We start from the raw sequence: 26,788 nt of genomic DNA, 5'->3' as shown, positions 1-26,788 counted from the left end.
GCCCTTAAAGGTGCTTTATTTATTCAGGGTTTGTAAAATGTGCTACATTTTCTATATTTTAAAAAGAGATTTTTTTCCTTTGCCGCGTCGATTGTTGTTCTAAATTACAAAAACTGCATGATTTTCACAATTTTCTCTGCTTATTAATTAGAAACTAGTTATTTTATTATGACCATGTAAAGTTTTTGAAAATGTTTTTGAATTTTATTGATTTTAAGTTTATAAATTAAGAACTTTAATCGATAGAAAAATATAATTTTTATTACTTCACCGATACTAATTACAATTTTTTTTTTAGAAAGTGATTTAAAATATATCTTTTGAGTACTTTTACAGTATTTTAAAAGGTGGTTATTTTTGTTGAAAAATCTGGTTTTGCACCCTGATAATCTCCTCTTTTCATTAATCTTTATTATTTCCCATGTTTTCTCTATATTTTTAAGTAAAATAATTTTTTTTTTAATAAAAAGTATCAGTTTTTCCTTCTTAAACAAATTCTAATAATTAAAAGCATTTAATTTTCTGCAAATATATTAGAAAGTGCTTATATGGCAAATATTTATATAAATATTACCATATTTGCTGTCTAAATACATGTGCAGCCCTTTGTTAGTCAAGCTGTTATGCAACTGCTGTGCAACACTCAAAAATGTTCTGCCCCTCTTCTCAAATTTAAAGTTGTAATTTTCATATGTGTGAATAAATTTTTTTGTTTTTGAATATTTAATCGAATAGCTAAGCTTAAGCAATGCTGTCTCTAAATTATTTAATTTGCATTAACTTTAGAAGAACTTAGTGTTTTATTAGGTGAGGTTAATTATTGTTATGATATATTTATCTCAAATTTCTAATTGAAATAATTAGATTTGTGTTAAAACCATTCTCTAATGATGTAAATAATTTTTCAGGTTATGTTTACTGAAGAAGATGTAAAATTTTATTTGGCTGAACTTGCTCTAGCATTAGATCATTTGCATAGTTTAGGTATCATTTACAGAGATTTGAAACCAGAAAAGTAATAAATATTTTTTATTATATGTTTATGTATTGAATGTGCTTTCTGTTTGTGTTTATATGGTTTTTTATGGTTGATTTCCCAATTCGTTGTATCACTTTTCTTGTCTATAATGAAGCCAGTTTTGTCACTAACCTTAAACACTTTATGAACCCACTCCTTTGGGGTCACTCTAGTTTAGGAGATTATTTTTATATTTTATTTTATAACTGTCGTTGAATAGCCGCCCCAATTTTTGGGTTTACGACTACTAATGTGCATTGTAATTTTGAACCCAACCCAGAAGGCAAGAATACTCCTGTATCAGTACCCACAGAGGTGTAATTTGTTAGGGGAACCGCCAGATTTAACGTGCACCAGTCACCATTTGCACACCTAATGAGACCTATGATGACAAAACTATTTTTAAGGGTCTTAAAATAGTATTCCTGCCCAATGTTGGCAGATCAAGGAGGTTAAGGTTTTGTGATCGTCAGCACTATTGTTGTAATGTGCATAGGTCGCCTATCCACTAGCTTCACTTCCTAGCCAAGCTAGTGGACATCTGAAGCTGCGGATCCCAGTTTTTCACAATGCAAGGTTTCTACGGAGAACAAGGAAAACTTGGAATTATCAGGGAATTTTATTTTAACTCCAAAAATCTAGTCAGGGAATGTTTTTCACAAAAACCTGGAATGTTCCTAGATCATACCTGGAAAATAACCTGTCTTAAAATTGTCAGTAACAGTAATCAGTTATTGAGATTCGAGTTAAATAATTCTAACATCAATTACAATTGTTTGTTGTAAAAATTTTGCATTCTTTCTCAAACTGAAATGTTTCTATCCTCATTAAATGATATTTTTTTTTATCCAGAAATTCCAATACTTCACATTACAAATAATAGAATCTGATGAAAATATGGTCTTTATTGACCTGGAAATGTCGGGGAATTTTTTTTCTTTCTATTATTGAGTGGGAACCATGCAATGACAGTTGAGCCATCACGACTCTGTTAAGGGTTTTATACAGTGCACATTTTTCCTTATTATTTAATTTTTTTTAAAAAAAAAGAGATTACTTAAAATCATTTTATCCTCACTGTCTACTATTGTAAAAATGTCTTAATACCAAAGTGTAAAAACGATGTGTTTATTTTTCAGCATTCTTCTTGATGCAGATGGACATATCAGCCTAACAGACTTTGGCCTTTGTAAAGAAGCTCTTAGTGATCAAAAGGCCTATTCATTCTGTGGTACTGTGGAATACATGGCTCCTGAAGTTATCAACAGAAAAGGCCACACTACGGCCGCTGACTGGTGGTCATTTGGCGTCTTAATGGTATGTTCTTTACTTTTAATCTCGTAGGTAGTATCTAAAATTTATATAATATAAGAATGTTGAAAGGCCAATAAATGTTCATATTTTAGTTTGTAACAAAATTTATTTAGTTTGTACACATATTATATATAATATAATATGTGTGCATACATACTATATTATATATAATATGTGTAAGCACACATGTTAAATATATATATATATATATAATACAGTACAGAACCCGTTATCCGGAAATCAGAAAACCGGAAAACCAAAAAACTGGAACGAAATTTGATAAATTTTCCCGCCTTTTTTTTTTTTTAAAAAAAAATGTTTTTTTCATCAAAGATTTTAGGAAAGATTTCTTTCTCTTTTGAAAGATGTTTACCTTACCATCAGTTTGGAAATAATCATTAGTGAATTACTTCATCGTTTTTTCTTCTTTTTAAGATTATTTACAAATATATATATTTTTTTAGTTGGATTTAAAAATAAAAAAAAATGCTTTTTGTAGCGATTCAGAAAACCGGAAAAATCAGTTATCCGGAATAGCAATGGTCCCGATTGTTCCGGATAATCGATTCTCTACTGTATTTAAGAAAAATTAATAAATTTTATTTCCTGCACATAAGCTGCGAATACATAGAACCCATAAAATAAGATAAAAATATAAAGAAAACGAGTATTTAAAGAGAAGAAAAAAACTTGTGGCTAATTTTTTTTTAAATGAAAAAAGAAAAGAAAGAATGAAAAAAACTTGAAAACAAAATAAGAGAAAGATATAATTTCAGTGTCAGCTCTACCTGCAATAATGAAATCCCTTCTAGATCAGTAGTATAGTTTTTTTAGACTGTGAAAGTTGTATGGAATGACCATTAAAAATAAAAGGGAGCCTAAGTACAACTTTGGATACTTATTCAGGACACTAGATAAGAACTACACATTTTTGGCATTAATTCTTGATTTTATGTATTTTGTTTTTAAAATAGGAAGGTTGAATGAACAAGGCTTACTTCCTTCTATCTATTATTATCAACCTTTCAGAGTTGGCAAGGTTTAGGACAGAATGGATTTATCCATGATTTAAACCAGGGTTTAAACCGTCCTCTCCCAAACCCCTTTGTCCAAAACTGTCTTAAACTTTCCAAAGCCCTTTTATTCAAAATATGTCACAATTTGAAAAAAAAAATAAATAATATTGTGAAAAATAAAAGGTTAATTTTTGACCAAGAAACAAAATGAAGACACATTTTTGTTTTATTAAAAAGTTTATTATTATTTTTAATATTGCATCATTTGTCCTTAAGCTAAAAAATAATTTATCAGTGCTACAAGCATATTTATTCATATTTAAAGGATTAGGTATTCACTTTTGTTGTTCAATGAATTGTTTAGCTTCAAAAGTTATAAATCTTTTCCTGTTATATTATATTATCTTCCTTTAATAAGTTAAAACAAATTGTATAAAAAATATAAAATACTTATTATATTTATTAATCTAAGTAATTATTATGTGTACAATGATAACACATATAGGATTTTTACCTTTTACCAAACTTCAAAGTTTTTGGACACTTTAAGACAGTTTAGGACAGTTTTTGTCAGTTTAGTACAGTAAAATTCACAATTCTTGTCCAAAACCTGTTTAGGACATTGAAAATCTCAACGTTGCAACCTTTAAATGTATTTAGTTATGGCTTTTTAATAAATGAATTATTGACAATTGTGACAGTTAAATTAAATTTTGAATCTTAATTGTTGTAGGACCAGCTTTTTAATAGATCATCTTAAAAATATTTATTACTTTCTAATTTTGAATGTAATATTAATATTTTCTATTTGTATTGTTATTAGATTTTTCAAGTGCTTAATATTTCCTAGAAACCTGCTCAATTATTATTTTACTTGTGCGATATTGTTTTTTTTTATAATTACGTATTTTTAGTATGAAAAGACTTCTACTTTATTTTCCAGTTTGAAATGCTGACTGGTGCCTTGCCTTTTCAAGGGTCAAATAGGAAGGAAACAATGATGCAGATTTTAAAGTAAATTCTCATTCATAATTTATATCATTTTTTTAAAATATTAATTTTTAAAATGATTTGCATACTGCCAAGTCTCCCATTTCTTAACGAAGACTCCTGTAATTTACGACTATCTCCTGTTTATCCGGTATATTCTCAAATTACTCTCTATTTGTTGAAGAAATTTAAAAAGAAAAAAAAATGGTGATAAAATATCCACTGATGGCAAAAATACTTCTCTTATTCATTAAGAGATGGTGCTATTGCCAGTAGTGCAGTATGTTAAGTGTTACTAGTTTAAGTCGAGCCGTAATGGTTGAGGGGATCAAGCGTTTGCGTTCCAATGAGTTGAACAGTTCAAATTCCAGCTATGACTGTTCGATACGAATTCCGCATCCAACTTGCACCTACCACAATGCTGGTATAAAATATTCTCAGTGGCAGGCGGATCACTGGTTAGAGTCCCTTTGCCGTCAAGCTAACCGTGGGTGGTTTTCTTCTCCATGTAACTCAAATGCGGGTTAGTTTCATCAAAATGTCCTCCACGAAAGCAAATTTCTCCCAATACTTGATCCAGGAGTTCCCTTGTCTTCTGGATTGGGTTCAAAATTACAGGACTACAGAGTTTAACATCAGTAGTTGTAAACACTAAACTGTTTCGGATGTTCACCTCCGGTTATAAAATAAAATATAATTTAAGTAATTATAAATAATGGTTTAAAAAAATCCTCTTTAGATTAAGATTTATATACATATTTTTTACTTTGCTAAATGTAAGTGCTTCTTTATTATTTCCAATTTTAAATTTCTCTTTTTGATTTACATGATTATGCATGATGTATTAAATATTTACTCGTAGCCTAAAAAATGTCACTTTTAAAATCTCCATTATTTTATTTCTCCAATGTTGGCAGGTATGGATTTGTATATCAGGGTGCGTAGCATTTGTAAAAAGTGCTTAAAGGTGCTTTTTTGGGAATTTCGTTTTTAAAAGCTTTTAAAAGTGCTTTTTTCAGCTGGCGTTTTTAAAAAGTGCTTTTTTTTCCGAATTTTTTTTTCTTTGTTCAGTGATATCTGGTGGATCCCATGCATTTCACGAAAAATGGGGAGTTTGCTACGTAATCATTCATGCGGACTTCATGTCGTACCCACGTTATGACTTGTGCATGCGCGCACACTTTAAACCGAGACCGGAGTGCTCCAATTCGGATAAAGAATATCAGATCCTTATGAAATGTTTTTCTTTTTAATTTATTTTAATTTTGTTCTTGTTTATTTTATTTTACTTCTAACACTTTTTTTGACGTAGGGGGTAAGGGTACTTTTGTTCTGAGTTCAGGGTCAAGTTGAATTCACTCGGTGATGTGGGAAAGTACTGATTGTTTCGATTTACGCCCGTTTCTTTTCTTTTTTTTTTACGCTCAAACTGTTTATAAAAAGTTTTTGTTTTTCAATAATATCATTGATTGAATATGAATTTTTTGAGTGCTTGAAAATTTTTGTAAAGTGCTTGAAAAGTTTTTAAAAAGTGCTTATTTTTGATTCAAAGATTTGACTACGCACCCTGTATATAGATGCGTGAAATTTTATTATTACATCTGCAGAATGGCACAAGGAAATTTTAACATTAAATATACCATAACCAGTCAATAGACCTTTTAAGAACATTTGCATCGAAAATGCGCTTATCGGTTTTGCACATTTGACTGCATGACTTTTTCTAACAATCTAACAATTAATTCTATTATTATTATATTTTTTTGCTTGTTTCAAATAATACTTGTCATATACCTATTTCTACCATAGCCTGTCATTTGACTGGGAGAATAATTTATTACTTTCTAAAATTATCGGTTCAGAAATTATAATGTAATGCATGTTCAACATATTGCATTCGATTAGTTGCTTATTTCTGCAAAGACTGTAGTGTAGTACCCAAAATTTTAGATTGGCATTTTTGTGTAAAAAAAAAGTGACAAAAACTAAATGTAAGTAGCTTTTATTTTGATAGCTTTATTTCATTTCTAACTAACTGTTAGTTTTTACTGCGCATCTGTTAGTTAAGACAGCGCAAGTTCTTAAAGAATAATAATAACTATACAAATAATTATAAGAATTATAATTCTTATATATACTTATAATTATAAGAATTATAGAAATAATTTTAATTGGAAGAAATATGTTTGCAAAAAATGTACAATGGAAACACACTGTTGCAAAAAATGCGTTCGATGAAATAAAAATTCTTATTCTTTATGTTTGTAATACATTAAAATTGGCACTATACAATTTTGTTTAGTTATAATAAAGTTTTTTTTACTTTATTTCCTTCCTAACATCCATATTTCATACATTCAATTAAGGAAACATAAAATCTGGTCATTTGACTAGCTATAGTAGAAATAGATACATATTAAGTGTTAGTATGTTTATTGTTAAAATAGAGTTGCTCACTACTAAAAAAGAGCAGAAATTCTGTGTTTATTTGTGCAAATTATATTGTTTTCAAAACCTGTTTTATACTATAGTTGTAAAACTAAATGTGTTAGAATTAACTCATATAATTTCATTTTAGAGCCAAATTAGGTATGCCACAGTTCTTAAGCCCTGAAGCTCAAAGTCTGCTAAGAGCTTTGTTTAAAAGAAATCCAGCAAATAGATTAGGTTTGTTAATTTTTTTACTACTCCTGAAAACTAACATGTAAACTACATTTTATGAATAGAGAATTCTAATACAATAAATTTCCTAAAATCCTCCATATTTTCCCTCAACAGTAGAATTATTTTATCTTTTTTAATCCATTTTATGACAGTGGTTCTTATTTTAGTATTTAGTAATTAATTTTTTTATTGATTGTTATAAGTTTTGAAGTAAAAAAAGAGATCTCTCCAAAAATAAGATAAATTGCTGAATGTTGTCTGTAAGAAAATAAATTATTTAACACAGTTTTGTCGGTTGATCCCTACTTAATTGTTAATATACATTAATTTACCATTTCTTTGTGGAAAACAGTGAAATTTTTTCTAGATTGATGTAGCATGGATTTAGAATAAGTAATTCTTTTGACTTAAGCGGAGCAAGATTTGTATAAATATAATTCATGACAAAAATATCAGTTTAAAAGTTGAATATTTTTTTTACATTATTCAAAGTCAATTTTCTGAATAAATTAAAAGCTTTTTTTTTTCTATCTTCCAAATATCTAGTCTCATTTATTAGTTCATTTTTTTTTTTTTATAAAACTTTCTTTTCTTTAAATTTTCACTATTAATATTTTAACTTCTTATCTTAACCTCAAATTATGTAAATTTGTCAGTGTTAACAATATTTTAAGTTGCAAAATCAGACACAAAACTGGAATTTGATAAAACAGGATTCTACTGCATATAAATTTTGCTATATAATGTTCTTTAAAATGATATAAAAATTTGTATATCTTACTATTAAAAACTTTTTGATTATTTGGAAATAAAATAATGAAAAATTTAATTTAGCATCTTTGGACAGACAAGTTTTAAAATTCTAAAAGTTCTCAAGATATATGCAAATAGTAACTTTAAAGTGTCTTGACCGTGTTCCTGACCAAAACATTGGGACTCAAAAATCATTAAAAGTAAACGATTCAGAGAAAGTATATTTTTGTATCTTATTTCATACTCTGCACTATAATTAATTGACATATTTTAGATCACACCTCTTAAAGATTGAGTCTTAGTTTGGATCAAAAGTTGTTTCGTCTACTAAGATGGTTCAGGGAGTTAAATATGCTAATTAACTGGTGCAATGCATATTTTAAGTTATGTACTTTCTTTGAATGTTGATTCCTCGCCTGGATAGAGCCTTCATTGCTATTCTTAATTTTTACATATTTCTATTTATGTGAATGAAAAGCTTTTTGACTTACATCTTGCACATAATTTTTTAAGATTATTTTTTAAATGACAATTTTTGATTGCAAATTTTTACACCATTATTCTATTCTCTATTTTAATGATATTCTGAATTTGAGCAGAACCAGTTAAATAGTTTTTGAAAAATAAATTTTTTTCAAAAGATCAAGAACTATTTGAGTGATGTTTTGTATTCTGTCATTTAATACTATGCAGTTATGAGTGATGTAAAAATTTTCTTATATCTTTTTTGTTGCTTGTTTTTAAAAAGTTAATTTTTTGCTTGAAATTACCCTTAAACAAGCTAGTTTTATAATCGTGTGCAGAAATCTTTTTTTTTTGTTGCATAAATAGTCTTATAGGCATGATGAAATACGCTAAAAGTAAATGTAATATTTAAGTATTAAAAGTAAATTAATATTCTCTAAACTATTTGGACCATTGTTTTTTGATCTCTTTAATATTTTGAAATGCTGAATCCGTGAAATTTTGATGATAAGATCAAAACTGGTTCACCTCAAAAACTGGTTCACTGCTTCATTCAAATTTACAGTTACATGTTATATTTTCAACTTCTGATAATTCATCAAGTTATAGAAACTTTACTAACATCATCATCGTCATAGTTGGCCAGACAGCCCAATGCGGGCCAATGTCTTCCTCTGAAGATTTCTCCATAACGACTTCCGATTTATCTTTTATCTTAACATGAAGAAGGAAAAACAAAGAGTAGAATTTTCAAATATTTGCTGAAAACTATTAGGTTTATACATTCTTAATTATTTTGACCCTATATATTTAACTTGAAACTTTTTTTTCTTCTTAACTTTCTTTCTTCTTAACTTATAATGCTTTGATTTCTATTTTTATGTTAAAGATATTTAAATATTGAATTTTTCAGTAAGCAATGATTTATGAGTTTTTTACATTTGAAGATAACACAAACCTTGAAACATGAGGTATAGGTGTTTCATTTCACTAATCTTACCTTCTAAACATGACAATCTAATGCCCACTGACGGTTCTTCACGTCGCATTTTAACCTGCATAGCAAAACCGGTTTATCCATGCTAATGGATAGGGGAGAAGCATTATCCTTAACCGCCAATGGGTTAAAATAAAAATGCTGAAGAAAGGGCATTAGAAATGATATCCAACAAACTTCTATTGCTTTAGAGATTGTAAAGTTATTAGAATTGTGTTACATGGATCTTCTAACAGGGTTGCAACAGGCAACTATTTTTGGTATGCCTGAAAATGCTTTCTTAATGAAAAGTATTTTTTTTTAATGAATTTTGCTTTTTAAAAAAAATTTAATTTTCTGCAAATATGCTAATTTTTTTAATATAAAAATTTAGTTCTAGAGCACTAACTTTTATATAAAAATTATCATATTTGCCACCAGCTTGACTAAATGGATCATAATATATGAAAATTAATTCGTTTAATAATATTTTAGTCATATTTTTGATAAAATTTTGTTCTTATTTAAGCAGCTATTTTCATGTATTAGGCTACTAAAAGCAACTATTTTGTTCATTTTTCTCTGTGGCAACACTGTCTACTGTAACTGTAAAGAACAGAATCATTTATAGAATCGGTTGATACTGTTTTGTCATGAACAGAAACTGTAGTGAATATATATGACAAAGAATGAACTTCTTCTCTGTATTTAGCTTTTATTTTTTATGTTCATGACTTTTTTGTTGCAGCATCTGGTCCTAATGGTATAGAAGAAATGAAAGTTCACCCTTTCTTTGCGACAATAGATTGGCGAAAGCTCTACGATCGTGAAACTAAGCCACCGTTCATACCAGCCGTTTCCAGATCAGACCATACAGTTTATTTTGATAAAGAATTCACAAATCGACCTCCTGAAGGTATTTGATTATAAATAGAATAATAATAAAAAAAAGATGTAGGTCTGTTCTAAATACATTATTAAAATAGTGGTCATTTTAGGAGATCTTTTAACTTTACAAAAAATTAAATGGAATTGCCGATGTGATCACTCACAATATGTATGGTTTTAAATGTTTCACGAAACTTTTCTTTTGAAAACCAATGAAAAATATCTTTAATTTATAATTTTAAAACTCCTTGAAAGACAATATTTTTGTTTTTTTTTCTCTCACAAAAGTAGGACTTTATTTTAACATTCTTAAAATTATGAATAAATTTTCCACAAAAATAAGTTTTCTCAAACTGTATGAACAGACCACTAGTTTTTGTGATTTTTCATAAAATTATGAGTGCATAGCTGCCAACTAAACTGGATTTTGCCAGTTCCTCCTGGACTACTGGTTTAATAAAAATAATTCTCCTGGTTTTTGTACATTTCTCTAAAATTGAAAATTCCCTAAAATGAAGTAAGTTTTCTAAAAAAATCCCTATTGAAATAGAATTTTTGTACAGATTATTGCTTACTTGAATATTTAAATAAGTGTTACTAATATATAGTCAGGGGTCTGTTTAGAAGAAATTTGGGTCCGTTAATGGACACTTAACAAAATATCTTTTCCCTTCACAAAATATTTTGACTTAAAATGGACCCTTCACAAAATAATTTATCTTTTAATCGGACCCTTCACAAATTTATTTATCTTCATTATTGTTTTGTTATCGAATAAACCCTTCCCAGGAACGGGAGGGGGGAGAAAAACATATGTAAACGAACTAAGTTCTGTCTTCGGCAGACGCTTCTTCCTTTATTCGTACGAAATGAATATTCTGCTTTCAGCAGTATAGGATAAATACCAAATGTATGTATAATGCATCTCTAATTTAGTAGCAGCAATTGCTGTTTATTTTTTAAAATTTAATTTTTTTTAATTATAATTTTACAGTGTTGAGCATAATCTTGTATGTTTTTACAATTTAAAAACTCTGTGAAAAAGTTTTTTGCAATAACAGGACCCTATTTGCACTAATTCACAAAAACAGGACCCTGGTGAATGGAATGTGATTTAACGTTTATTTTATATTCACAAATTACGAGTAATTTTTTCACAATTTTACAAAAACGAACCTTTCACAAAATGTCTGGACAGACCTCTGATAATAAACCGAGCCTTATTACCAAAATTCAGTTAACTGTCTTTGAATTAAATTCCTATTACTATTCAAAATTATGAATAAACATAATGCTTAACATTTCAAGATCATTTAATGTGAAATTATAACTGGAAAATGTTGCAGTTTTTCTATTTTGATGACTATAAAAATCCCTAAAATTCCATATGTGTAAAATATTTAGTATATTTTGGAAAAATTATAGGATTTATATTTCATAAAATATACTGGATTTCTTTCTATCTGTGTTGGGGGCTATGTGAGTAGATTTTTCACATTTAGCAAAATGTTTCTTTGTCTGAAGTAACCTCTGCTTATGAATGAACTAGTCCATAATAAGGAAAATGGCAAGTAGCTCTGAATACCTTAGTTAGGCAATAGTCTCATTAACTTGATATTTGGCTGAAATGAGTGGTTTCTCTAAATACTAGAAATATGATTCAGAATATTTATGACTGATTTCAATTCTTAATTTAGAAAGTCAGAAATACAATTCATCATAAAACGACAAATAATTAAAATAAAACAATTTTGGTTTTAGCTGCTTTAAGTGCTTTTCCATTTTGATTTATTATTATTTTAAATGTTACTTACTTATTTTGTCTTTTTCTGAATTTGTAAATTAGTTTCATTTTATGTTCAATTCTGTCTTTCCACAAAACTGAACTTTTGGGGCTGATAATAAAATAAACATAACTTACTTTTAGATTCCCCTGGCTGCCCTCCTAGTGCTACTGCCCATGAACTATTCCGTGGATTTAGTTTTATTGCTCCTAGTTTTGTTGATGAAACATGTGCCAAGAACAATGAAAATAATCAAAAAAGTCAGGTAACTATAAAACTAAATTTACGCTTTCTATCCATCAAGACGTTGTGACTTAAAATCGACTTTCTTAATGTAGATTTATCTGTTTTTGATCTATTTAATATCTTTGATTGAACTTTCTATTTGATAAAAATAATTTTTTAAAAAAAATATTAAACAGTTCTAAAACTTTTCCAAACCATAAAATATGTTTACAATTTTTGTGGAATGTTAAAAAAATCACTTTCCTACAACATGGTGTGTAGCATTTTTAAAAAGGGCTTAAAGGTGCTTAACTTTTTGTTGTATAAACTTTTGAGGTATAAATTTTTTGTTTAAAAATTTCAAACATGACTTATTTTGGGCACAACGATTATCTCGAGACAATTGAGTTGGATCATGATATTTCGGATTACATGAAAACTAGTGATTTGTGTAAATCGGTTAGGGATATGGTTAAAAGTTTACTAAAAGTCTGTTGTTCACTTAAGGATTAACTGGGAAGGAGAAATTTCATTCTCCGATTAGTTAAATGCGATCAAAGCTAACCACACTTCATTGAAATTGAAATTTTGGTCCCCCATTTTAAAACTTGCGTGTTATGTCAAATTGTCATTTGTGAAATCCTATGAAAACCTCTTTCTGTCTGGACTTTCACGAAATCAATTCCGAATTGCTTTTTAATAAATTCTCTGTTCTATGCTTATAGACTTTGCTTTATTTATAGAAAATAGACAGAAGCTTTGTTGTAAAGCATTTCATCACAAAAGATTATGAAATTACGGAAGAATTAGGTAGAGGTTCTTTTTCTGTCTGTAAAAAATGCATCTACAAAGAAAACGGAAAAGAATATGCTGTGAAGGTAAGTTGTTTATTATATTGTGTGGATTTATTTAAACTGTAATTTGGAATATTAACTGCAATTTTACATTAAATGTATTTCATAAATTAAATAAAAGTATTTTTATTAGTTTTAATACAAAAATTATCTTGGTATAGTTGATAAAAAAAATTATTTACCATTTTTCGCTAAAAATAAAAAAGTTTTTTTTTTCTATCGTGGTAAACTACACATTCACGATTAGTTACGCAATTCTCATTTTTTATAATTTAAGTTATCAATTAAAGAATTTTCGTTTATGAATATGAACCCACTCAGTGAATAGGCAGCTTTTTGTTAATTCATCTTAACCTTGATTCTACTGAACTAATCACAGCATTTGCACAAAATAGTGGTAGCCAGTTAATCTTAGCTGATTCTTCCATCCAATGAATACTCAAATAATGTCACTTAGCCATTCTTCTACCAAGTATCTTCGTAATGAATAGATTTAGCAATATAAATGAATGTTATATATTTAAATAAAGCTACAACTTTCCACGGAAAATCTCAATTAAAACTTTTAAAATGTATGCTGGTAAAATTAAGAAGAAAAAAAAAAGATTTAAAAAAACTCAGCCTGGAAAACATGTTAGCATATTGTGGTTTATTATTTAAAGTATAATTATGTAATGAAACTTTTTGTTTTAGGATAGGTATTAAATATTTATCAATATTCATATAAATGCAAATTTTTAAATGATCTGATCTATTCTGAGCCTTATTATGAGAACTGCATTTTAAGCATAGTTTAATATATGTTTCAGATTATTGACAAATCAAAGAGAGATTGTGATGAAGAAATTGAAATTTTGTTTAGATATAGTGGACATAAAAACATCGTCACTCTATATGATGTAAGTTATACTAACTAGTGTCATTGTATTTTTCTTCTTCTTCTTCTCAGCAGAATGCACGATAATTTTTTTGTTCTTCTTATCTTGTTAGGTATATGAAGATTCCTCTTCTGTGTATCTAATAATGGAACTTCTAACGGGTGGGGAATTGTTGGAACAGATATTAAGAAAAAAAGTCTTGTGTGAGAGAGCAGCCAGTACCATAATTGAAGTAATAACAAGAACAATATGTTACCTACATGAGCAAGGGGTAAGTTATCTTTCTTGACACATAGTTGTGTTCAAATCATTCTAACATACCTGCCATCTTCCCACTTTTTTTAACGAAGAGTCCTGTATTTTACGACTATCTCCTGTTTACCTGCATATTCTAAAATTTCTCCGTATTTGCTGAAGAAATTTAAAAAAAAAAAAAAAAAAAAAAAATTGGTGATAAAATATCCATTGATGGCAAAAATACTTCTCTTATTCTTCAACAGATGGTGCTATTGCAGTATGTTGAGTGTAAATTGTTTTTAGTTGAATTGTTGTTGAATTAAGATGAATTGTTTGAATTAAGATGAATTGTTTATGTGTCTTACAATGTACAAAATATTATCACATTTTATCTTTATTTTTCTTTTTGGTTTTGAAATGATAACAAAAAATTTTTAAACATTTGTTTTTAAGCAAAGTTTATAATTTAAGATTTTAATGATCACATAGAAATGCTCAATAAATTTTTATTACTAATTATGTAGAAAAAAACATATCATGAACAATCAATATGCAATTCTATTCCATTAATAAATAATTTTATCATATGTTCACTCTATAATTTTATCTTTAATTTAATTAACTTAAGTTTTTCTGCTTTTTAGCCCTGAGTGATTTCTTAGTTTGAATTAAACTAATCAAAAACTAGAAAATATTCTTTTCTAAGTGTCATAAGGGAAGCAATTAATAATTGAATAAGATGTTCAATTGATATTCTAAATTATGGTTTTCTGTCAAATTATGGTTCAATATTCTAAATTTTATCTTTAAACATAGATTTTTTTGCAAAATTTACAGTACATTCTATAATAGAAATCTTAAAATAGAATGCAGATATTTAGTCCAATCTTTTAAAATACTCGGTTCAGATAATTTTTTTAGCTAAAAAATCAACATCTGCCCTCTTTGTCTTAAAATATCACGTCATATTCATTTTGAAATATTCGATGTATAGAACTTGCTTATCTATTGATGTGTTTTCTAACAAACCCTGCTGGGTTTACAATTCAAATAAACTATGCAGTAAGTGTAACGTATATGCATGTTGCATATAATTTGTATTATAGATCAGTAGCATATTATAATTTAGCAATATATTTTTTATAATCACGTACTTCATTTCTAGTATTTAGTAATTGAAATTAAACTTTGTTTGCAAAATTCAGAGTACTGAATTACTCCTTATAATTTAGCATAACAAGTTACAAAGTTAGGTTTAGAAAACATTAAGTTAATAATTTTTAAAAACAATCTGGGGTTTTCCTTTAAAATTGAAATAATTTGTTAAATTTTTTAGGATCGCAGCAAGCATTTTTATTATGGTTTTTAAAACTGATAAAATGTCTTCAAACTATGATCAACTTATACAGTATATTAATTTAAGCTGCCGGTGAACTCTCTTCTATAATAACATTAAAAACTGGCAAAAACTATTAACTGGTAGAGAAACATCTAAAGAACACAGTTCTAATTAAAAATTTAGGAAAGAACTTATTTTATTATAAATCTTTTCTGAGGTAGAGTAAAGTGGGTATATGGTTAGGTTTAACTAAGTGTTGTATGAGAAGGATATTTTTTTTTACTTCTGTTTTAGCTGTAGTAAGTATTTATTGCTCTATATTTTATAATGAAATAGCTAAAAAATTAATTTACTTTTTTAATTATAGCCCTAAATAGAAATTTTAACAATTTTTTTAAAATTTTACTTTATTAAGCGACGAATGATAGGAAGGAAATAACAATATAATAGACACATTATAGCATAGCTGCCTACAGAATTTTTCGGATTTGTTTCTAATTTTTAAATCCAATCTGAAAATCTGATATTTTTATAAAAAATCAGAATTTTCATAAAATTTTTGATTTTAAACCAATCCCTTGTTCTGATCGCCCCCAGCATGCATCCTGTGATTATTGTGCTAAAGTAATTTTTAGTAGCTTTTTATTGGAAAATACTATTCCAATAGCTGTTGCTGATTATTTCACTAAATTATTATTTTTTGAAAATTTTTTTGTAGTATCAGAAATATTTGTTTGCATCAGAAATATTTGTTTATGATGTAGATTATTATTTACCTGTGTTTTATAATTTGGAGATAAATAATTAAATATTAATAGGTAATGTTTGTTTTTAATCTATTATACCTTTATTCCTAATTATAAAATATTAATATTATAAGTTTCCCACTAAAGATAGTGTTTATAGTTTTGTTTTACTAATTTAAATATATGTCTGTTAATGTTATGATTTAATAGTTAAATTTTTGTCTTACTCTTGTAATTGGTGCGTATAATTTTGTCGCATATAGTGTTCCTAATTTTTAATTCCTAAGGTTGGCAGCTATGTTATAGTGTTAAAAAAAATTACCAAAATAGCATGAAGCTAGTTTAGTAATGTTGCTCACTAAGCTTTAATAATTAAGCTGGCACTAAGCACTTTAAATGAGCTCAATAAGCTGGCACTTAGTGAGCTTATTTCAAGACACAAATGAGTTTTTATGCAAGTTTCTGCCTTAATATGGCAGTTTTTTCATGAAAAGCAAAATAATTTCTTTAAAATAGCTAAATTGAATAAAAAATGCATGTTGCCATAAATAGTAAAATCACTTTAAACGACCACTATAGATTTTTATATTCTCATTTATATTTAAAAATAAACCAAAATCTATAATTTTTTTCTAGCTTTTTGATGAAATTGTGTAAAATTCAACAAAATATACTGGATCTGAAGTAAAACCTAATTTTGATGGCTAGAAGCATTAATGCTTTAATTTAATAATATGATAAAAAAAAACTTTTTTTGGTACCTATTCTTTTAAATATTATCAAGATATATTTAGTTAAGAGCATTTTTATTTCTAAAACAATATTTACATACGTTATATATTTTTTTTATGAAATATATACTAATTTTGGAACTATACTTACTCTAACCTACTCTGGGGGTAAAGTGGGTATATCAAAACTTGTTCTTAAGAATCAATTACTGTAAGAAGATAATCTAACAGAATTGGTAAGTTATGTTTCATATTTAATTTATAATATGAATCCAATGTACATAAAATGACTCAAAATTTTCAGTAAAATGAATTTAATAGTTTAATTTTAGAGTTGCCTTTAAAAAAAATGCTTGATTATACCCACTTTACTCCACCTGACCCTGATTGACCTGGGGTGTTTTCGGAAGTGAGCCCAATTTGAAAAAGAAATGTTTTTGTTGCCGAATCCGGATTCTTTCTTTATTTTATAAGCAGTTTTGATTTTTTTTATACTTTCCTGTCTATTTCATCTTTTTAAAACTCCCAATTTTTCAAAGAATCCATATCTGTACTTTGTTTCATGGGTGATAATCTTGTAATTTTTTATTTATATCGTCTTTTAGAACTTATGAAGGGGAAACAAAGTTTTTAGGGAAGAAAAAGTAATTAGTGCATCCATTCAGAAAATGTCCAAAAATCTATTGTAAAGAAGAAAATTTATTTTATGCGTAGAGTAGAAAAGAGTGTGTTCTAACTGAAATATTTTAAATAAATAAATGCGTTTGCATTGTAAATATTTTTGGATTATGTACATATAAATTTAATCATTTTGTCAGGTGGTGCACAGAGATTTGAAACCTTCGAACATTATGTATTCTGACAACAGTGGAAACTGTGATTCCCTAAGGATATGTGATTTTGGTTTTGCCAAACAGATTCGTGCCGAGAACGGTTTACTGATGACCCCATGTTATACAGCCAACTTTGTTGCTCCAGAAGTCCTCAGGAAGCAAGGATATGATGAAGCATGTGATATATGGAGTTTGGGTGTTTTATTATATACCATGCTTGCTGGGTTAGTATATAACATTTTTTTACACGACAATTGTTTTAAAGTACATTTTTACAGCTTATCAAATTGAATTTAATAGAGATACTTTTTTTAAAACAACTTAATATATATTTTATGTATCAATCCTATTTTTAATACATTGCTCCTGTTTATCTGTATATTCTCAAATTTCTCCATCTTTGTCGTAGAAATTTAAAAAAATATAATAATAAATAAGAAAAATCCATTAAATATGGCAAAAATACTTCTCAACAGTAAGTAAGTGGTATTTAAGTAAAAACATCCTCCGTCGGTTCATGGGTTAGATGCCGTCAGAGGGAGGTTTTCCTCTCCATGTGACCCAAATGCAGGTTAGTTATATCAAAAAGTTCTCCATGAAGGCAAATTTCTTTCAATACTTGATCTAGGAGTTCCCTTGTCTTCTGGATTGTTTTCAAAATTACAAGGCTCTGGAGTTGAACATTAGTAGTCGTAAGCCCAAAAAACTGGTTCAACGATGGTTATGAAATAAAATAGCTTAAGTAATTATAAATAGTGGTTCTTTAGATTAAAATTTATATAGATATTTTTTCCTTGCTGCTTATATTATTTCGAATTTCTCTTTTTGACGTACATAATTATACATGATGTATCCAATATTTACTAGTAGTCTAAAAAATGTGGCTAGTAAAATCTCTGTTATTTTATTTCTCCGATGTTGGCAGATATATCATAGTATTTAAGAGTTAGAGTATTCATATTTAACAGTATTTGATTACATAAATTAGTGTGCTATTTGTGATTGTTATTTCAATCTATGTTTTTTAGTAGTGATTAGTATGTGATTTGTTAATTTATTAATATTAATAAAATTTTATAAGTTTGTTATTTTAATAATTCTTTATCTAATTTTTTGCGTAAAATAGTATAGTACTAAAATTTTTTTTCATTTCTTAAGAAAATCATTTAGATTTAATTTTTTTTCCAATTGTTGCTTTTTAATTTGCACTTAATAAAAAATGATCTATTAAATAACTTGAGAATTAATAATATTCTTTAAAACATATTGTAATTATAAACTGTCTAAAATTTGTTTAATATTTGATTTTTTTTTTTAAAGTAATAACTTTTAATATGTGATATTTCTTCTTTTTATGTTGGAAGAAAACTATTTCTTTCAGTGTGATTTTTTTCCATTGTGGAAAAAACTTAACATCCCTGTTTCTAATCAAGCATTTTTAAAATATTTATTTTCACTACTACCTATAGACTTTTGCAGGGATTAGTTAAAACAAAGTTTTGCTATTGTTTAAAATCATTATGTTAATAGTAAATTTATGTTAACAGTATGACTTTAACAGCATAATTTTTTTTGTTGCTTTAAAATGCTGAAACAGAAAATTTAATGTGACATACACTTATATGTACATTGGAATCCCAGTTTTACGTTGTCTGTTTTGTATGTTATCCTGCTTTGTGTTTAAAACTACATATGTATGAATATATTTCAAAATTATTTCTCTTGTTTCCCTCTTATTTTTTGAATTTATTATGATTTTATTTTTGTTATTCACGGTGCTATGGCCTCCTAATTCAGAGGATTATGAGATCTTTACTGTAGTAAAACATACCTTTATGTGTATTATGTAGCCTATTTGATAATTTTTAGTCCTTTTCATTCCATTATTTTTAAATATTTTTTAATTAAAAAAATATATTATTAGTTTACATTTTTCATACTCCCATAAGTTAAAATTTGTATTAATTCAATTAAGAAAAAAAAAAAAAATTATAGGTATTTTGTTAAGTTATAAATTGATACAAATGTTGTAATTTGAATACTGTTCATTAATGCCATTAAATGATACTAACATATTAATACTGATATTAAATAATAAGTAAGACCTTTTTTTTTGTATATATTGACAAAAATGAACTCATTATTTTATTTACATAACAAATATAACTTTTTGATTTTAAATTGAATAATTGAATTATTTGCATATTTAGTTGAAATGTAAAATAATGAATGAGCATATTCAATTTCTTCGATTATTATTATTTTTTATCATGTCAGCAAGTTTATGGAAGTAAAGTTGATACATTTTTTAATTGTTTATTGATAATATTAGGTATTAGTTTAACAAGTTTTCCTAATTATCCTTCATAATAGTTTAATTACTTTTAATATTGAGCTTAAAGTTTTATTTAATCCTTAGTTTTGAATACCCTCCTTAAAAAACACGTTTTAAATAAATAAAAAAAAACAGGGTATTTCATCATTCTTGCTATAAAATATGACAATCCAAGTTTTTAACTAGTGTTTTTCAAAAACATATTAAAATTTCGTGAAAAACAACATATACAGAGTGGTTGCGCTAAAACAACCACTCTTGAAGTATATTTCTAGAATCTTCATCAAAAATGGTGTAAATATTATGCATATTATGTATCTCAAATTAATATGTTAGTGAGAAAAACACACTCTCCCTTTATCTTGTTCAAATTTTCGTTCATCCACTCAAATTCAGATACATGTTGTTTTTTTTAACACTCGATTTTTTTTTACAGTTTTTTCAAATATTAATTCATTCATTAAATTGGTATTAGCGAAATGGAATTTTCTGATTGGTTAAGCATTGTTTTAAATTTTACTATAGTTTTTCACATATTTTAAAGTGATAGCCTCTATTTGAACGAAAAAAATATTTTATATAAATATTACTTATTTTATATTCGCTCTGTCAGATAAATTTAATAAATAACATAACGTGATCCACACTCCCAAATTTATGCTTACTCTACCACGCAATTCCCTGTTCACACACTCCCTATATCATTGATAAAATACTTTTTTATTCATCCACTCAAGTTCAAATACATTTTTTTTTTTAAATTTGTAGTGGATGATACACTCTCCCTATATCATTGATAAAATACTTTTTTATTCATCCACTCAAGTTCAAATACATTTTTTTTTAAAAATTTGTAGTGGATGATACACTCTCCTTATATCATTGATAAAATACTTTTTATTCATCCACTCAAGTTCAAATACATTTTTTTTTTAAATTTGTAGTGGATGATACACTCTCCCTATATCATTGATAAAATACTTTTTTATTCATCCACTCAAGTTCAAATACATTTTTTTTTTAAAATTTGTAGTGGATGATACACTCTCCCTATATCATTGATAAAATACTTTTTTATTCATCCACTCAAGTTCAAATACATTTTTTTTTAAAAATTTGTAGTGGATGATACACTCTCCTTATATCATTGATAAAATACTTTTTTATTCATCCACTCAAGTTCAAATACATTTTTTTTTTTTAAATTTGTAGTGGATGATACACTCTCCCTATATCATTGATAAAATACTTTTTTATTCATCCACTCAAGTTCAAATACATTTTTTTTTAAAAATTTGTAGTGGATGATACACTCTCCTTATATCATTGATAAAATACTTTTTATTCATCCACTCAAGTTCAAATACATTTTTTTTTTAAATTTGTAGTGGATGATACACTCTCCCTATATCATTGATAAAATACTTTTTTATTCATCCACTCAAGTTCAAATACATTTTTTTTTTAAATTTGTAGTGGATGATACACTCTCCCTATATCATTGATAAAATACTTTTTTATTCATCCACTCAAGTTCAAATACATTTTTTTTTAAAAATTTGTAGTGGATGATACACTCTCCTTATATCATTGATAAAATACTTTTTATTCATCCACTCAAGTTCAAATACATTTTTTTTTTAAATTTGTAGTGGATGATACACTCTCCCTATATCATTGATAAAATACTTTTTTATTCATCCACTCAAGTTCAAATACATTTTTTTTTTAAAATTTGTAGTGGATGATACACTCTCCCTATATCATTGATAAAATACTTTTTTATTCATCCACTCAAGTTCAAATACATTTTTTTTTAAAATTTGTAGTGGATGATACACTCTCCCTATATCATTGATAAAATACTTTTTTATTCATCCACTCAAGTTCAAATACATTTTTTTTTAAAAATTTGTAGTGGATGATACACTCTCCCTATATCATTGATAAAATACTTTTTTATTCATCCACTCAAGTTCAAATACATTTTTTTTTTAAAATTTGTAGTGGATGATACACTCTCCCTATATCATTGATAAAATACTTTTTTATTCATCCACTCAAGTTCAAATACATTTTTTTTTAAAAATTTGTAGTGGATGATACACTCTCCCTATATCATTGATAAAATACTTTTTTATTCATCCACTCAAGTTCAAATACATTTTTTTTTTAAAATTTGTAGTGGATGATACACTCTCCCTATATCATTGATAAAATACTTTTTTATTCATCCACTCAAGTTCAAATACATTTTTTTTTAAAATTTGTAGTGGATGATACACTCTCCCTATATCATTGATAAAATACTTTTTTATTCATCCACTCAAGTTCAAATACATTTTTTTTTAAAAATTTGTAGTGGATGATACACTCTCCCTATATCATTGATAAAATACTTTTTTATTCATCCACTCAAGTTCAAATACATTTTTTTTAAAAATTTGTAGTGGATGATACTTGATGTTAATACAGTTTTATCAAATATTAGTTCATTCATTAAATTTAATTCATTCATTTTAGTTTTATGTGGGATTATTTAATAAAATGTAACTAAAATAGAATTTTTCTTTGTTGACCTGAGTAGGAATTGACCTTAAAAATGTCTTGTTTAAAATGGAATGTTAAATATAAGTCATTGTGGAAATTAGCTAAAAAAAACTTTCTTTTCAGTCAAACTCCTTATGCAACTGGTCCAGAAGATAAAGCAAATGATATACTCATGAGAATAGGAGACAACAGCGTAGACTTGAATTCTGGAAATTGGGTATCCATTAGCTCCTATGCCAAAGTAAGCCTTCTTCTTCTTCTTTAATGGTGTCATTCTTACACACACACAATTCACCAAATCTCTCTTTATTCATTTTATAGGATTTGGTGAAGATGATGCTGCATGTGGATCCCAAGCAAAGGTGTAGAGCGGCAGATATCCTTAATCATCCATGGATACTCAATAAAAGTCAGTTACCTGATAGTCAACTGGTGCTTGAAACAGATCCAACAGAAACTTTGGTAATTCTTTCAACTTTAATTTTTTAGACAAGTAATATTACTATGAATTGTATTTAAAAATATATATAAAATTAAAGGTTTATTCATTACGCTACATATATCGGTTGCTTAAAGAAGCAAAAGAATTTCTATTTTCATTTAAAATGGATGCGTTTAATAATCAATTTGTCGATCAAATCGGGTTGCATTTAAAAAATTTTACCTTAAAATTTAGTTTATTTCTTGCTTTTTTTTTTGTTGAATGTCTGCAATTGTGTAGTGAATATTCTGCATTTATATAAAATGGGGGTTGGCATGTATGTTTGAAGGTTTTCAATATATTTAACAGAAAATTTTTTATAGGGTGCAGTTGCAGCCACGTACCGTGCTATCCATACCACAAACCACATACCTTTAAAGCCCGTGGATGCTTCGAAATTGGCTCGGAGAAGACAGAGAAGTCGCCCTAAATCCACTGATTAAATTAGAAGACTCACTCTCTGAGGCAGCTTAATAATAGTTATTTCCAATCTTGATATGACCCAAACAGTCAATAGATAATATGTGTGTGGTTTCATTGATTGTTTGCCTCTTTGCTTTAGTAAAATATTGTTGTGAAACATCAAAAACTTCCATAGAATATTATGATTTTGCAAGTGGAAGAACATGTTCTGTAATCTTTATGACTAAGAAAGCTTTCTAGAACTGATCTAATCACATGAATTGAGGAAGTTTCTTTCCATTTGGGAGAGGCCAATAAATGGTGAACCTTAATTACTATGAAAAAATAGTTCTGCTGCTGTAAAAAAGCATTGCTTTAGGGCGTGCCAGAAGATTTTTTCCCCACAGGTACCATTAAAATACCGTGAAAACGAATTGAAAGATTCCTAAATTATCTGTGACTTTTTATCTTCTGCGAAAGGGTCTCCTCAAACCCCGTGTGATTAAGAATGTGTGTCATAATGGTACTCAGCCGCTACTACGTATGAGATTGAGAAGCTGCTTTATTTTAAACAGGATCAAATGTGTTTTACACAGCATAACATGTTCTTCCATAAAGCTCTTTAATTTTATGCATCTGTGTATTTAATAAAATGTAGGTTTAATGCAGAACATTTATCATGAATCATTGCTATAAAAAGAAAGTGATATGATATGTGCCAATCTGTGATTTGAAAATGAGAAGTACTTTTTTCCTAAGATGTAATAATTGGTCTATCACAAAGTGTTGTTGTAAATGCTATCTTTAGTTTTACCTCAAAGTTGCATGATGAAAAATATTTTTATATATATAAACTTTTTCTAATTCTTTGTGAAGTGAAATGCCTGCAATTTTTAGGTGTTTCGGTTTTGTGTTTCTATTTCAAAGAATGTTGAGTTTATTTAGCTAGTCTTAAACTCTTTGCATTTTATTTTTTACTATGCACTAATAATATTTTTGATTTTAGTAATATTAAAATTTTAGTTAAGTTAAATCATACAGTCTAACCTTGCTAACCATGATTTGGGAAATATCTTTAAGGGAGAAAAAAATGCTAAAAATAACCACATTGTTTAAACAAATGTCCAAATTTACTATCTTTTAGCGGTACCTTCAGAAATTTAATTTCATTGAAAACTTTAGTTTCACAAAATAATTTTAAAATATTCTCATAATGAAAATAACTCTTAGTTCTAGTACTGTTAAATGAATTTTTTAAAATTAAATTCAAGTTGAAATTTAACTATGCACAATGATTTTTATGGATTTTTAAATTTGGATACAATTTTAAGCCCAAAATTTTACAATAGCAAAATTTGTTTTTTATTTATATATGGGGAAAAATATATAGAAATTTACCAGTTAGATAATTTTTATTGTGACAGTTCTTGAAAATATTTTCTTACTTTATCTTGTTTATGTGTTGATTTTTTAATGTTATTTTTAATTTTCTCAAATTATGTCTAAATTTTCACAAAATTGGTACCTCTTAAAAAAAAACTTGAGCAGGCCCCTGGTCTTGCTCTTCATTCAAATTTTTTTCCTCAATAGGAGAATTTTTCTTCAAATAAAACATAAAATTGTAAAAAACTGAAAACTTTAAAAAAAAAACACTTACTGCTTACAATTGAATCTAAGAAAATAATCGACAAATAAGTAAAATATGTCACCTGGAGAGATCAGTGGAGGTCATTTTGAAACTTTGAAAATAGCATACTCTTCGCTTAGGCTACCAACTATGCAATCTTTTTTCAGATATTTTTTTGTGTGAATATTATTAAAAGATGGATTTGGTTTTATAAAAGCATGTAAAAAAAGCTTTCTATCGTTGATAAGATAGATATATTTAATTTTTTCCTCTCTCTCTCTTCATGTTTGAAGTATCAAGTTTTGTCTGTATTTATTGTTGGTCAAAATTATTTGCTTAAAAGCATAGCCTGTTAAATTTTTCATAAATTTTGCATTTAAAGCTAAATTCTGAAAGAAAGATGGCCTACCAACGCAATTGAAGGTGTAGGCAGTAAAAAATTTTGCACATTTTTCTGTTGAACATACTTTATGCGTTCTTGGATTATATGCTGTATAAGATTTTCAATTAAACAATTGTAAAAATATATCTAGAAGGCTCCAGACCGTGTAATTTTTCTACAGTTGCTCCTTTTTTCCCTTTTTCAATGTCAATAGGCTTCACATTGTAAATAGAACTTTTTTTTTCAAGCTATTTCTATTATTTAGATGATTTAGACTTATTGTTATTGTTGTTTGATGAATCTGGTAATTTTTTACATTTTTTGCGATGGAAAAATTTCAATCTCACCAGATATATCCTTTTGGTTTTTGAAAATTGTCACCTAACACATCATCAATGCATTCTTCATGGGTCAATGAGGCTAATTCTGTTTCACCTTGACGGTTTTCGTCAGAAGAAAAATCCGAGACATCTTCATCACATAATTCTTTCAAGTACTGCAACCTTTGTTTTTCACTCCTTTCATTCGGACACATTGTTTTGCAGAATCTGTAAATGAAAATACACTGCTTTGAACTGATGTTTTCGCAACATTAAAAAAAAAGGCATATTTATCTTTAAAAAAAGGCAGTGCCTATTATTAAAAAAAAAGGCATTGTCTATTATATAAAAAGGAAGTTATTAAAAAATCGCAACTCTGAAGAAGAAAATTTTCTATTATTAATTTTGCGAAAACTCAACATCGGCCGTTAAAATGCTTTTTGTAAAAGGTTTATTTTATTCATCCAAAATTTATTCTAGTTAAAGTTTTAAACGAAGGCACTTTTGATTAAACTGGTGAAATGCAAATTTTATTGCATTAAGAACAATAATAACAGAAAAAATTGCACAATTTTATCTTCTTCAAATAAATGCATTTTTTCTTTAAACAATGATTTAATACTTTTTGATTGATTAGCAATTTATTTTTTAAAACTTGGATTTCAACTAAGCATCTAATTAAATTTTTAAAGAGAGGTTTTTTGAATTATGTTTTAATATATTAGCATTATTAATACTTTTTGAAAATAAACTAAGCTTTTTTGGTCTCCTTTTGAAAAAGTTCTACTAAAGGCACATTAGTCATGAAACGTTTGTGATAATGTTATTTTCTTGAGGTAGAAGTGTTAAATACAAGCCCAACTTGGTACTTAGACGTTACTGTCATAAGCTTATTAAACTCTATTTAAACTAAACACTTTTTCTCTAATTAAATTAGCAAATACTATGATTATTACTGTTTACCTTCTATTCTTCTAGTT

The 26,788-nt window shown here is 27.2% G+C and overlaps 1 protein-coding gene across 3 annotated transcripts in view; it reads left to right on the top strand.

Moving 5' to 3' along the window:
- S6kII (Ribosomal protein S6 kinase II) overlaps positions 1 to 26,186 on the top strand; it is a 48,053-nt gene extending 21,867 nt beyond the window's left edge. For 2 of the 3 annotated variants that reach the window (XM_016069764.4, XM_016069766.4), the window contains exons 8-20: positions 909 to 1,015; positions 2,158 to 2,335; positions 4,292 to 4,362; positions 6,917 to 7,005; positions 9,945 to 10,112; positions 12,012 to 12,133; positions 12,837 to 12,971; positions 13,757 to 13,846; positions 13,938 to 14,096; positions 17,697 to 17,935; positions 22,720 to 22,837; positions 22,918 to 23,058; positions 23,401 to 26,186. In XM_016069764.4, the coding sequence (XP_015925250.1) occupies positions 909 to 1,015; positions 2,158 to 2,335; positions 4,292 to 4,362; positions 6,917 to 7,005; positions 9,945 to 10,112; positions 12,012 to 12,133; positions 12,837 to 12,971; positions 13,757 to 13,846; positions 13,938 to 14,096; positions 17,697 to 17,935; positions 22,720 to 22,837; positions 22,918 to 23,058; positions 23,401 to 23,520 (1,737 nt within the window). In that variant the 3' untranslated portion in view covers positions 23,521 to 26,186. The remainder of the gene's footprint in view (positions 1 to 908; positions 1,016 to 2,157; positions 2,336 to 4,291; positions 4,363 to 6,916; positions 7,006 to 9,944; positions 10,113 to 12,011; positions 12,134 to 12,836; positions 12,972 to 13,756; positions 13,847 to 13,937; positions 14,097 to 17,696; positions 17,936 to 22,719; positions 22,838 to 22,917; positions 23,059 to 23,400) is intronic. The other variant, XM_087168527.1, reaches the window with a different exon arrangement.
- The last annotated feature ends 602 nt before the right edge of the window (positions 26,187 to 26,788 follow it).

The sequence above is a fragment of the Parasteatoda tepidariorum genome, chromosome 7 (assembly GCF_982258835.1).
Source record: "Parasteatoda tepidariorum strain Cologne lab strain chromosome 7, Ptep-v5.0, whole genome shotgun sequence".
NCBI lineage: Eukaryota > Metazoa > Arthropoda > Arachnida > Araneae > Theridiidae > Parasteatoda > Parasteatoda tepidariorum.
Note: the sequence above shows the minus strand (reverse complement) of the source record. Positions and strands in the feature narration are given on the sequence as shown.